Source organism: Haliotis rubra, unplaced genomic scaffold (assembly GCF_003918875.1).
Source record: "Haliotis rubra isolate DU_JTF1 unplaced genomic scaffold, ASM391887v1 Scf71, whole genome shotgun sequence".
Classification (NCBI taxonomy): Eukaryota; Metazoa; Mollusca; class Gastropoda; order Lepetellida; family Haliotidae; genus Haliotis; species Haliotis rubra.
In genome coordinates, this window is record NW_025767424.1 from 1427326 (window position 1) to 1442210 (window position 14885).

The 14885-nt window shown below is 41.8% G+C and overlaps 1 protein-coding gene across 1 annotated transcript in view; it reads left to right on the forward strand.

Moving 5' to 3' along the window:
- The window catches only part of LOC124259126, a 33840-nt gene that overhangs the window by 12516 nt on the left and 6439 nt on the right, over positions 1 to 14885 (forward strand). Inside the window, 11 exon segments of the mRNA XM_046693220.1 lie at positions 3007 to 3136; positions 5562 to 5693; positions 6234 to 6326; positions 6706 to 7473; positions 7782 to 7926; positions 9571 to 9646; positions 10113 to 10352; positions 10860 to 11034; positions 12465 to 12656; positions 13292 to 13388; positions 14009 to 14879. Of these exon segments, the coding sequence (XP_046549176.1) occupies positions 3007 to 3136; positions 5562 to 5693; positions 6234 to 6326; positions 6706 to 7473; positions 7782 to 7926; positions 9571 to 9646; positions 10113 to 10352; positions 10860 to 11034; positions 12465 to 12656; positions 13292 to 13388; positions 14009 to 14879 (2919 nt within the window).

Below are 14885 nucleotides of genomic sequence, written 5' to 3' on the forward strand. Positions count from 1 at the left end.
TTCAATATTTGGGAGTCATGAAACTTTGATGTTTCTTTGTGTTTATCATTCTCAGTATGTAACTGTGTATGTCACACCACCAAATGAAACTACAGCATTGTTTAATTCAAACAGCCAGGATTACTGTCTCCTCTGAGTTCTCTGGAACAATCTGACAGCTCTGTAAAAGTCAAACTATCATCGAACAATATCATGTTTTGCTTATCAAATCATTTTTATTGAACTGAATTGTGAAAGCCACCTATAAAACTTGCATCAAGCTTCACTCGTATGATAGTATTTTGAGAGTTTTTAACAAAATTGTTGCATCAAATGAGCAGGAATCACGCGTCATGTAAAACCCTGGCGGTGGGGTAGCTTAATGGTTAAAGCGTTAGCTTGTCACACTGGAGACACCGTTTTGATTCTCCACATGCGTACAATGCGTGAAGCCCATTTCTGGTGTCCCCTGCCAGGATATTGCTGGAATATTGCTAAAAGCGGCGTAAAACCATACTCATTCCTTCACTCCTCCATTTAATTCTCTTCACTCTCCTTCATTCTCACCTCCACTCAGTCCTTTATTCACCTATTCCCTCCCTCACTCCTTTTCTGACTCTCTATTGTGATCGGGCGGTGGGGTAGTCTAGTGGTTAAAGTGTTGGCTCGTCACGCCGATGACCAGGGTTCGATTCCCCACATGGGTACAATGTGTGAAGCCCATTTCTGGTGTCCCCCGCCATGATATTGCTGGAATATTGCTAAAAGCGGCGTAAAACCATTCTCATTCCTTCACTCCTCCATTTAATTCTCTTCACTCTCCTTCATTCTCACCTCCACTCAGTCCTTTATTCACCTATTCCTTCACTCACTCCTCTGACTCTCTATTGTGATCACTACTCACCAGACATTCAGCCCATACAGTTTGTACCCTGTTTACTTCCTATAACCAGTGCATAGATCCTGAACAAAACACTGTCCCTCAGCGTCGTCCACAAGCTGTTTGTTCAGTCAGGTGCTGTATTGCCACTTGTTCAAGGCCAACACAACACCTACCATTGACAGACCCAGCATATTTATGGTGGCAGAGTACATTTGCATGTATTTTATCTGTCAACGTGTAGAGACATAACAGTAGCCACTTGGGAGGTTTCTTGCAATTAAAAATAGATGCACGTTAACAAGAAACATACTTGAAAACTCAGTTGATTGAGATGGAATATCTCCACAGTTAATCTCATTAATATTTTTAACAATTATTTTGTATAATTAGTACTTTTTCCAAGTATGTCAACCATGTAGAAAGATGAAGGAAAACCAAGTTCTATGGATAGTCAACTTCTTTATTGCAATGAGTGCGACGTTTCAGTGTAGGTACTAACACCGTTATCAAGGAAGATGGTATCACTTGCTTGATAATGGTGTTAGTACCTACACCGAAATGTCGCACTCATTGCAATAAAGAAGTTGATTATCCATAGAACTTGGTTTTCCTTCATCTATACAACTTCTAAAATGTCTCAAAGAAGACATGTAGAAAGATGTTTCCGCAAATCATTCCTGTCTTGCTTGCACACGTTTTTTGATTGTTTTTTGCCCCTTATACGCTTCATAACTTGCCAAATATAAAATACTTTTAGTATGCAAAAGGAATATTACTTTGGTGATTTTTATTTTTATTTTTTCCCTCCTGCCTTTAGGTTTTCTGAGGACAAAAATCTGTAAAACAAGAAATAAAATTGGTCTGGCCTTACCTGTAATTCAAAACAGTTCAGCTGTAAGGCTTCTGTTCTGCTCAATACTTTCCATGTGAAACATGGCTTTCAGTAGTGTCAGAGTTTTACCTTGACTTACAAAAGTGTAGGTCTGAGTATTAAATGTGGAGAGAATGTGCCAGTCATGGTTTGTTTTGTTTTATGCATCAGTCTGAACCTTACCATGTCAATATTTGACAGAGCTAGCATCTTTAGTTTGGTATTGATGTTAATGTAAAGCTATGCCTTAGTTTTGTAAGCAAACATACAACATTTAATGCATTTCAATTGTGCTTGTTGAAAAGACATTTTTGTCTTCACCAGGAGACAGAAATCAATGAGTCAATATTTACACTGCTAAACATTCGAGTGACTTAAATGACAAAAATAGAAAGATCCTTGCAACAAAGATTGAATAATTGTGATGAGCATTCAGCTGTAACGAAAGCTCTGTATGTGTGAGTGATGTGTGTTAATAATATATACCTCTCTCCATGAGATCTTCAATTGACAGCTGGAACAATTGGTTGCTATTTGTTAATCCGTCGCTGTACGGGAGAAAATCCCCTGTGTCTGAGTAAATGGAAGGATGTCATCAGGGTGATGCAATATTTTTGTTTGTGAACATTATAGTAGTAAGTTCACTAGATTTATTAACACGATGAAATGACCCTGTGTTTTATGCATTGGGAGTGAGAGAGTTTTGTTTTATGCAGGGTATGTGGGTCACGAGGTTTCTCGATTTCCACTGTGTGTCTTGGATGAGTAGATCAGGTCCTGAGCACCTGCTGACATGGAGATGAACATGGCTGGAACTAGAACTAGAACACTGGTTTCTGTAGTGAGGGCATAGCGTTGCTCAGTTGTTTTGTACAGGGACCAACTCTAGGGTGTGGACCCGTGAAGATCCGGGTTAGAATTGATCTTCAGTGATCGAGTGAGTGAGTTTAGTTTTACGCCACACTCAGCAATATTCCAGCTATATGTCAGCAGTCTGTAAATAATCGAGTCTGGACCAGACAATCCCGTGATCAACAGCATTTGCATTGATCTACGCAACTGAAATTTATGCATTGTGATGCAGTGTTTACATGCAGATATGGAATTAATACACAGGTATACAGAATTGCAAACAACAGTTTTGCAGTTACCATGTGATATATTCTTGTTTGGTTGTTTTTTTTACTCCCATGAGGGTTCAAGGGAAGAATGAGTCTCAAGTACACCATGCTTGTGGTCAATCCACATTTTGAGTATTTTTCTCTTTTTCCAGTTGAAGACAGAGGAAGATGCTAAACTTGGACGTATCCTGAGCAAACAACGGTTCCACCAGAACCAGCTTCAAACCCAGACACGTCCAGTCAGAACAGACACACTCACACCTCGGTCGCTGGACACCTCAGGTGAGTGAACTTCTTTGTCAGCAGTGTCAGGTATAGTGCCATGTGCTGCTGTCTGTGGACTGAAACTAATTCTACTGTTGAAATGTGACCAAACTCCCATCAGTTGATTCACACTATGTGACAAAGACAATCAACTAGGTCACACATTGTAATGAACATTGAGCAGTGCTGAGTTTAGTTGACTCTTACTGCAGGCATGCTGGGAGCTGGACTAACACTTAGTTGCTGAACATATATTATTTTGATAGTAACAAATAAACACATTTAAACTGAAAAAGAACCCCAGTCAGATGAGAAATTACCTGAGGGAATCTAGACTTGCTTCATTTAGGGCTTTAGCATTGCAGGGAGGGCAAGGCAGTAGGAAAATTAACGTGGTTCAGGGACTGTGAGATAGGCAAACTGGGAACCTGTTTCTTAGAAATCCACAAGTGGCAGTAGAAAGGCTGTCAAGTTTGAGAAAACGTTCCTTCAAACCTAAAACTTCTATGCTGGGTACTAAGAGGCGTGGCCATTCAGTCATGGACACTGGTTATCACTGGTCAGTAGTGTTCTATTCATCATGGAGGGAATGCCTAACTGACTGACTGAGTTTGGTTTACACCCCTTTTAGGAATATTCCAGAAGCATCACGGCGGGGGACACTAGAAATGGGCTTCACACATTGTACTCATGTGGGGATTCGAACCCAGGTCTTCGGCATGACGAGCAAACGCTTTAACCACTAGGCTACCCCACCGCGCCATGAATGCCTGATATATTACGTGAACCCTTACTGACATTAATGAGTTGGAAGTGATCTGAATGATTGGGTTTTTTATTTCTCTCTGGAATGGAAAAAACCTGAATGACTGTCTGTCTGAGACTGTAGTTGCTTATTGTCTGGGACCGACACAAGACTGGACCCCTTCCTAGGGCAGTTTGAAAGTGTGATAACATTAATCAGAGTTCCATTTACACCAGAGCAGATTTTCACTGAGATCTCTTCAGGTGAATACCTAGTTGATTAACAAGTCCATTGTGTAACCTTCCATACAAATGATCTTGCTCTCCCAACCCAAGAGGACTTTCCCTTTGTTGAGAGTCGCTGGCTTGTGATCTGGCCTGGAAGACCCACAGGTGTAACGTCTGGTTTACACTGCAGCCATTATTCAATGTCAGCCAGTAGACAAGAAGTGTCTGATTCAAGAGGATTTCAGCATTGTGTACTTATGAAGATAAGCATACAGCAATCAGGGCCACAGTTATGACTTTTACCCAGGTGAAGGGACTGTATTAAATTGTCATCGGTGATAAATTAAATTCAGTCTGCCAGTCTTTTCCTCTTCTGTTTGGCCATTCTCTGTTGTCAAGGTATGGTTGAATCCAAGCCAGACGGTCAGATCAAGTGGGGTTACATGTTCGTAATCTGAAATCCAATACTGTCCCCATTACATACAGAGTCCCCCCCTGTATAGATGCATAGAAGTACTCTGTGGTTGCTCCATAGATGTTTCTCAAGGACCTTTGTGAAGTGAGTGCTTGAGTAGATCCAAGGATATGAAGTCAGTGCTGGAGCTGTAATTGTAAGTCCCTCTAAGTAGTTCATGGTTCGCACAGATGGAATTACAGTGTGTTCGATAATGATGACTGCTGGCATATAAGTGAATTCATTCCTTAGTCTATTGACACCATGCTCACAGGTTAATATGAACTGGTAAACTTATCAAGTCTGTATCACTTTAGTATTGAAAGGAAATTAACCAACAATGTCTACAGCATGATTAGTGATAACATACTTCAAACCTTGCCAAAATGTTTGAAATTTTACCAACATGGGCACTTCAAGTACAGGCTTTTGCTTTGGGGTAGTCTAAAAGTGCGTTGTCACACCGAAGACCCGGTTGAATCCCCATATGGGTACAATGAGTGAAGCCCATTTCATGGTGTCCCCGCCGTGATATTGCTGGAATATTGCTAAAAGCGGTGTAAAACCAAACTCAGTCAGTCAGTCAGTCAGTGCTATTTTCCACCCATGTTTTAGGCTTTCCTTCTATATTATCTTAGCACATTGTGATGTATCTGACATGCTGTTCAGATCAGTGCTACAATCATGCAGCTCATTTCTGGTGCAGCTGCGTGCTGTTGCCATTTAGGGCGTGAAAACCAAATGGGTAGCCAGTCAGTGGTTAAAGCATTGCAGCTGCACGTTCATTTAGAGCGATGGGGTAGCCTAGTGGTTAACGCATTCGGTCATCATGCCCAAGGCCCATGTTCGATTCCCTACATGGGTACAATGTGTGAAGCCCATTTCTGGTGTCCCGTGCCCTGATATTGCAAGAATAATGCTAAAAACGGTGTAAAACCAAATTATTCCCTTGATGGAAGTTACTGAAAGTAGTCATGTCTGTGTAGGTAGCTGTGATAAGTTTACCTTCTGTTTCAGGAGAGTCACCTAGGAACAATAACTCTCCACGACAGTGCTCCCAGACCAGTCCAGCCTCTCTGCCCTCCCCACGGGATGCTCACAGACAAGCACCCATAGACAGCTACAGGCACCCAGTCACAGCATGGACAAGTATGTATCCTGGTTTTTTTATCAACCCATGTTAAAACAATTCATGTCTTACAAAATGTGGTTATATCAATGGAATGAGGACAGGAAGACCTGTCTATTGGCCACATGTTTTAGAATGAATGTTTTTGGAAATAATCATCAAAAAGGAGTCAATGTTGAATCAATATGTTAAATGGCAAGGTATCGTTTCACATAATTCTAATCTTTGGACAGAGCTCTGAATTTGTGCTTGGATGCTATAGATAGGACTCTGACCCTTCCGCTGAATACATTCCTTGTCTTTCTGTGTTGTCTTTTCATTGGGGTAACCTAGTGGTTAAAGCATTTGTTCGTCTTTCCCACATGAGTACAATGTGATGTTGCTGCTAAAAGCAACATAAAACAATACTCACTCACTCACTCACTCACTCACTCACTCACTCACTCACTCACTCACTCACTCACTCACTCACTCACTCACTCACTCACTCACTCACTCACTCACTCACTCACTCACTCACTCTGTTGTCCAGTGTTGCTATATCAACCTTTGTGTCCTAGGTGTCCAGGAGGAGTCCAGCTTCACCAGCCGGACGTCGTCCAAGTCTCCGCGTAGTGGTGATGACCTGGTGGTCCAGGACGTCTCAGCTGATGGTCAGTACTAGCACATGGCTTGCCTACTGACTATGAGACAATGTACTGGTGGCTTTTGCCTGAAACATGACTATGAGACAATGTTTACTGGTGTTCATACATTTACTTGTATACAATAGTAATCCGCTCAAACTGGAAATGGTCATGATTCTAGTTTAAATTTTGTTTGATTATGGCATGATGTTTGACTTTGGTTCACCATATGTTTTGTCCTATCAGTATTAAGTCCTGGATTAATCTAGAACTGCTCCAATGCCAACATTTGGTTCTTGAAAATAAATACACAGTAAAAATTTCATGTTGAATGGTATCTCAGAATTTTCAAAACTTGCCTTGATGTCCTGGATAAATCCCTGATTAAACTCTTTTTTCGTTCAAGATTTCGAGACAAGAAGTAGCACCAGTCTGTTAGACTCAGACTCCATCTATCTTCCCGTGGATGCAACAGGTTCTCCCACTAAACGCCCAATGACTGCGCCAACAGCCACCACCCCTGGCACGGCAGCATTCATCTCCGCTCTCACCTCAAACAATGTACGCCCCTCCACAGGTGTCGCAGACGCTCGAGAAACAAAATACGACTCGCTGGAGAGACGAGTAATCAAACCAATAAACCAGAGCATTGTGAAGGGGCACCTCAAACCCAACTTTGACTTCTCACCGCCTCAGTCATCAGGGACAGGTCCAACTACACGTGTTCGGAGACCAACACCACCTACTGCCGAGAGTCAGGACTATGATACCAGTATAGACGCTGGTAACCATAGCGACCAAGAAAACATGGATAAAGTTCCCATGCAGGAACTGAGTCTTATCAAAGACAAAGTTGGTGCTCGGAAAGCTCAGAGAAGCTCCACTCCATCTATAGAGGAGAGGAAGGCTAAACTGTTCAATAAGAAAGAGAAAAGTGACTCCAATAAAAGCAATATCCCTGTGCCAAATAATCGAGTTGATGCAGTTAGTCAGGCCAAGTCTACCAAGGGTGTTAGTACTGACAGTAAAAGTGTTAAAGGGAGATTAAACCTGGAGAAGTTCGAGGAGGCCGGGAGACACAGAGCCTTGTCAAATACAGGAAGTAGTGTTCGGGATTCAGGCTTCCTGTCAAGACCCTGCAGTGATGCTGTGCTTGGTGATACTACAAGTGAAGGTTGGTTGATCCTTATTGCATAGATCGATGCTCATGATGTTGATCATTGGATTGTAATTCTTTGTAATTCTTGAAACCCGAGGGTCTCCGCCTATACTAGTTTTTCAAAATGACTGCCTGTGACAAAAATGTCGACAAACACAAATATTTGGCAGTTTCTGCAAGAACCTGATCTTGTAATTTGACATCCTTTTCAGTAGATGTTAGTGTTGATATGTTGTTTCTTCAAGCTAGTGGCTAAGCCAGAGACTGTGTCTGCAGTGTTCCAAGACAGAACATGATGGTTGTATCCTTTATTGTGCCCACAGAGCAGCGAGCAGCTACGGTCATACAGGCATGGTGGCGAGGATGTGTGACACGGCTGAATGACCCGAAGGTGATTTCGGTCCGGAAGGAGATCAGAGCACGGAGGGCAGAGGACCACATAGTTCTCCTCAAGGCAGAGCTGGAGAGGTGGGTGGAAAAGTGCCGTGAATAAACTGATGGATATAACAAACCAACAGATGTAACCAACTGTTTTTTTATCCCCGCAACAACGAAGTTGCGGGGGATATAGAAACGAGTCCAGTCCGTCCGTGCGTTCGTCTGTCACACTTTGTCCGAAGCATATCTCCTAAACTATTTGTGCTAGCTTCATCAAACTTGGTACACATGTCAGGCATGATCCCTAGATGTGCCTTTTGGGGGTTAGACCCAGATATGAATTTTATTTTTTGCTGTTTCCATGGAAACGTGACTTAGGCTGTGGCTATGAGGATGTCATCTTGTCCGGAGCAGATCTTCCAAACTATACATGCTAGCTTCATCAAACTTGGTACACATAGCAAGCATGATCCCTAGATGTGCCTTCTGGGGTTTAGACCCAGATATGAATTTTTTTTTTTGTGGTTTCCATGGAAACATGACTTAGGCTGTGGCTATGAGGATGTCATCTTGTTGCATTTCCATGGCAACAAGTTAGGCTTCAACTGAATTTGGTGGTAGTGCTCATTTCTGGAGCAGATCTTAAAAACCTTTCAATACGCTCCTTCCACTTTGCTGTATACATTCCAAAACATTTGACGTAATCATAACTAGTAGACATATTCATAAAGAGTATTTTGTCGTTGAGGGGGATATTGATGACTTTGTCTTCTTGTTTGTCTTGGACTCTTGCTGCATATTTTGACAGATTAATGAAGCAAAAACAAGTCCAATTAGCTAATCCGTTATCTATAATTGATGTTCGGAGACTGAAGCATCGGATTAATGAATCAACAATTGATGTGTTTATATAGTAAACAAGATTGGTTACTTCTAGACCGCCTCCGTGGTGTAGTGATTAGAGCGTCCGCCCGGAGAGCGGAAGGTCACGGGTTCAATCCCCGACCGCATCATACCAAAAGACGTTAAAATATGGTACTTGTTGGTCCCTGTCTGGTGCTCGGCATTAATGGGTACAACAAGGACTGGTCGGCTCAGAGTCAGTTTAATGTGTCTGAGTGAGGTATTCATGCTTCACTGCGGCATGGTATCTCAGTGGGCTAGCACTATAAAACCAACTTAAGTCTGGGCTAGTACAAGCAACCGCACATACACATACACACGCATGCATGTCGTCATATGAGCGAAATATTCTCAAGCATGACGTTAAACCCAATTTCACCTCTTGAGTCTGTTTGAATGGCACGGGAATCAGATTATGGGGGACTGGACTAACCAGGCCTGACTGTAACATACTAAGGTTATAGCGAGTCAAAATCTGGGGTCCCTTTGAGTTTGTTATAACCATAGATTTTTGTTTATGTCATTCTATGCATTAATTGGCTGATTCGATGGCTTCAGTTTGCTAGTCCTGGTCACTGTAAAGTTCTAAACATGACATTGGTATGCAATGTGTGAAGCCCTTTCTTCTGTTCCCCACAGTGATTTGGCTAAACTGTTGCTGAAAAGTGAACCCTTTTCAATTACTCCTTAGTTGAAACTATCAAAATGGCTGCTAATAATCCCAGGTGTTGATGCTTTAATTGTATATTTGATTGATTAATGAACTGAAGTTTCACCATTCAACACAATTGATAGTCTTAAAACAGTGGGTTAATAAGGGTTTTACTTCAGACACAAACATCAGTCGGCAGAGGAGAAGAAGTTGCGAGCTCTGCAGATGGAGGCCATCAAGACGCTGTGGCAGGAGGTGTGTATTTGCCTGTTGGAAGTTTGGTTTCCTAGCGGATTGATTTCCAGTTAAAGTATGTAATTAATATGATTGTGTTCCAAATTATGATTAAGTCCAGGGGTTCTTGTCATTAGCAATATAACTAGACTAAAATGTATTTAAGTTTACTATATTTAATTGTCTTTTCTTAGTGTATGAAATAAGGCCCGTCCAACCACCCAAGACGGGCTAGATTTCCAACGGACAGTCTAAGTTTACAGCTAGCCAGCCCAGTGGTCTGGTGAAAATTTAAGATAACATGTTCCATACATCTGAGTAAAAATTGAGATATTTTCTTTGGATTGTCTGGTCTGGTGAAATCCGTTTTGGCGTGGGAACATTTTAAAGTTACCAGCCCTGATGTTTTTGGTTTATTTCATACACTGCTTTTTTGTTTGACTATTAAACGCTTGAATATGGCTGACTCTCACCCTTCTGTCTCCAGGTTCAGTCCCTCCAGACCTGGAAGGCGGAGGTTCTTTCCTCTCAGTCCTTTCGGTCCTCCCAAGACTCCAACAACAAACACTTCCTGACCGTGTCCAGCAGCCAGAGGACATCCAGTAGCATGGACAGGTCGGACACCCTGGATCGGCTCTCCGACTCCACGCTGCGGTCAGCCTTCAGCCCTGTAGATGTGGAGAGGCAGCGGGACCTGGAGAAGACCTGTGCGAGCCTACAGTCTCAGGTGAGGGCAGAAAGGCAGTGCAGATTGTTTCCTCCAGGATTCACCCAAACTGATGTGGTATAATTGAAATATTGTTGAAAGAGGTGTTCACATCAACTTCCTCATTCATTGTCACATGAACACTGTTGTAGAGCAGTGTTTCACAGAGATAAAGCCATCTCCTTTCCCCTCACTCACTCGCTGTCTCATGAACACTGGTGTTCAGAAGGAAGCTCTCGACACGTTCACTAGTGCTGTGTTTCCCAGTGTTGCAGGCAACTGTGTTCACTCACTATGTGACTTTCCCAGATGTCTTGAACTGAAGGAAGCTCTTAGCACTGTCTCTTGTGCTATGTTTCCTAGTGTTAAACCCAGCTCTGTTCACTCACTCACTCTCTATCATGAATCTTGTTTGTTGGGTGTCAGTCCTGAAAGAGAGTCTCAACAATCTCTCTAACGCTGTATTCCACAGCATTAAAGCCACTTCTGTTCATTCACTCCTTGTCTCATGTACACTATATTTCCCAGGTGTCCCAGCTGAAGGAAGCTCTTGACACTGTCTCCAGTGCTGTTTTCCGCAGTACTTGTTTTACACTCACCCAGGGGCAGGAGGCTGAGGAGACAAGCTCATTACATGTGACTGGCAATGTAGAGGAGTTTGAGAGTCTGGAATCCGACGGCACCCCCTGCTCTGGTCGATGGAGTAAGTACATGTCTATCAGTGTCTCTTTAGGGCCAAGATGGTAGACTTAGAAGTTCTTTTTGGATATATGAATTACATTCTGATGACCATTACATTATTTCATATTGCACTGTGTGCTCCCCTCTGTTAAAGATGTCAACTTGTACAAATAACAACATGAAATTGTTTCTTAAGGCCAGACCAATTTTATTTCTTGTTTTACGGATCCGCTGGTCATATTTTATCAAGAATAAGAAGAAAAAAAATTAGTTAATTTTCCCCGCTCAAAAAATAAATTCCTAAGGTTTTATTGATCAAAACTGTAAATTTACAAGAAAAGGTTTTTTTAGATTGTGTTTTAACCCATATACACTTCATAAATTGCCAAAAGTAAAATACTTTTAGTATTTATTTTTTAATAAAAAATTCCCCTCCTGCCTTTAGGTTTTCTGAGGACAATAATGCGTAAAACAAGAAATAAAATTAGTCTGGCCTAATCAACTGTTTCCAGTGATTGCTTTAAAAATGACAAACAGCAGATATTGTTTGGTACAGGTATTCCTTGTCGTATTAACATTTAATAGACTATTTCTGATTTTGAGTTATTTTGCAATTCATCAATGTAATCTTGAGACAGAGGTGGTCAGCCTCAGTGACTTGGCATCATCATATCTCAACGTCATGGCACATTGCTTGTTACCTTCCTTCATTGTGGGGGCGGTGGGGTAGCCTAATGGTTAAAGCGTTGGCTCGTCACGCCGAAGACCCGGGTTCGAATCCCCACATGGGTACAATGTGTGAAGCCCATTTCTGGTGTCCGCCGCCGTGATGTTGCTGGAATATTGCTAAAAGCGGCGTAAAACCAAACTCAGTCAGTCAGTCAGTCCTTCATTGTGAACAGAGCACTCAGTGACTAGGCATCGTCATATCTCAACGACATGGCACATTGCTTGTTACCTTCCTTCATTGTGAATCGAGCACTCAGTGACTTGGCATCGTCATATCTCAACGACATGGCACATTGCTTGTTACCTTCCTTAATTGTGAACAGAGCACTCAGTGACTAGGCATCGTCATATCTCAACGACATGGCACATTGCTTGTTACCTTCCTTCATTGTGAATCGAGCACTCAGTGACTTGGCATCGTCATATCTCAACGACATGGCACATTGCTTGTTACCTTCCTTCATTGTGAATCGAGCACTCAGTGACTTGGCATCGTCATATCTCAACGACATGGCACATTGCTTGTTACCTTCCTTCATTGTGAATCGAGCACTCAGTGACTTGGCATCGTCAAATCTCAACGACATGGCACATTGCTTGTTACCTTCCTTAATTGTGAACAGAGCACTCAGACAATTCACTTTTTGTGACAGGAATTTAATAGCATAATTTTAGGACAGTATTGACAAATTTCTTCAATATTAGGCCATCGTGTCCTTACAGGTAGTGTACCCCACTCCCTGTCCCCCTACCCCTCAGAGGAGGAGGAGAGTTACTTCCGCCAGGTGCCCCAGCTTGGGGTCCCCACCCCACCCAGAGCTGTCCACCTGGAACACCGGGGTGACAGCTCTGTCATACTGCACTGGCAGACCTCCAGGCTGAGTGATGAGTCCGGGAAAAGCACCAGTATTATAGGTATGTGTCACAACACACAACTGTTACTGTCTGATGCTACTGATTGATTTACAAAAATATTATTTTCAAATTGAACCATGTACAAGTATATTTGATCTGTTTTGTGAAAATATGATATGTTTTGCATATGACATGTAAGTTGCAAACCATATGAGCAAAAATGTTCTAATACATACCCGAAAAACTGTTCAAACCTGACTCAGACTCGTTACATGTATTAAATGATTCCTTCATCCAAACATTTGATAGTCACTGTCATTCTACATGGAACGGGCGGTGGGTAACTAGTGTTAATAAGACCCGGTTTGATTCCCCACATGGGCACAATGTGTGAAGCCCATGGTGTCCCCGTCAGTGGATATTGCTGGAATATTGCTAAAAGCGGCGTTAAACTAAACTCAGTCAGCCAGTCTACATGGAACTCTGTGAACAAGATGTGCTGTATTAATATGCTCATTGACAATACATTTCTATTCATTTCCAGTGACATGTAAATATTTCTTACCATAAAGTGATACAGTTTACATTTGTTTATAAAACTACAAAATGTGTTCATTGCATGACTTCCTTAGAAGCATACTGATACAAGAAAAGAATCCACATCAGTTTGAGCAATTTCCATGTGCTGGTTCCAGGCTACAGAGTGTATGTCAATGAGAAGTGTATGGCCTTGGTCGCAAGTAACAAGACTGTCGCTCTCGTCACGGGGCTCGATTCTAGGACAACATACAAGTGAGTTGATGCAAACTATTCGTCTCATACATAGATAATATTCCTGGAAAATAAGATTGTTATGTAAAATAAGCATTTAATGAAAGGCCTCATAGTAACCAGCTAAATTATCACTATTTTTAGAAAATATTTTATTTTTATGCAAGTGTTGTTGTTTTTGTAATTGATTTTGAAAACAGTGAGAGTTTTTCATTGCCATTATGTATGAAACCTAGTTATTTGGGAATTCAAAACAATGATGATGTACCATTAGGCCAGACCAAATTTATTTCTTGTTTAACGGATTTTTGTCCTCAGAAAACCTAAAGGCAGGAAGGAAAAAACACAATAAAATAAAATCACCAATCAAAGTAATATTCCTTCTAAATGGTAAAAGTATTTTACTTTTGGCAATTTATGAAGTGTATATGGGGCAAAAAACAATCTAAAAATATTTCTTGTAAGTTTACATTTTTGGCCAGTAAAAAAATTAGTATTTATTTTTTGAGCGGGGAAAATTAATTTATTTATTTTGTCTTATTCTTCAAAAAATATGACAGGAGGATCCGTAAAACAAGAAATAAAATTGGTCTGGCCTTATTTTTTTTAATGTTATAATACCATGTTACCTGTGTGTGTAGGTTCTATGTGAAGGCCTTGTCAGGCCTTGGCGAGAGTTACGAGTCCAACATCATCATGGCCAAACTTGCCAAGGGGGCGGAGCAGAGACACGTGTCAGAGAGTAGTGACAGTGACATGCCAGATGACAGCGACAAGGACCATGATTCCACAGAGAGTCACGAGAAACGTCGCCACCGTAAACGTGAGACTCGTAAAAATCGTAAAGTGAAGTCTCCAAGATCAGAGAAAACAAAATCGCATGCAGCAAGAGATGTGGAATTTACAAGTGATGTAAAGTCTGCATCGCCATCAACATCAGAACGGCCACGAACAGCTCGTGCTGTTTCTGATGCTGGAGCGCCTATCCTAACTACACCAAAACGGCACATGCATAAAAGAAACAAGAGTGGTGACTATCAGCAGAGTCAGTTCTCTGACGGCAACATAGACAGTTCTCAAGGTTCCAAACGAGAGTCTGAGGGAAATGTTCAGAGTAGCCCATCAGATCTTCCCCGAGTCTCCTCATCCTCATCTCCATCCAGTGTGTCCAGCTCACCCACCAAATCCTGCCATCATCACCCATCAGTTCTCTCATCTCCTAAGCCTGTTTGTAGTGAAGGCAGCAACAAAACACCTCATCCAAGTGCTCTTACTGACTCTAAAGATGTGACTGTGATGTCAGGAACTTTCACTGTGGACCATGCTAGCTCCTACTTACAAAGCATCACTGCCAGTGTGGTCAAGGAAACTATTGCATCCTCTAAAGCCAAGATTAGGGTATCTCAGGAAAAGGAAGAATCTGTGAAGACTCACCGGAGAAAGAGGAGCAGTGATTTCAAACTGTCTGATTTGACTGATGGGAAGAATGAAGGGAGGGGGGATCGTAGGAGTACGGGG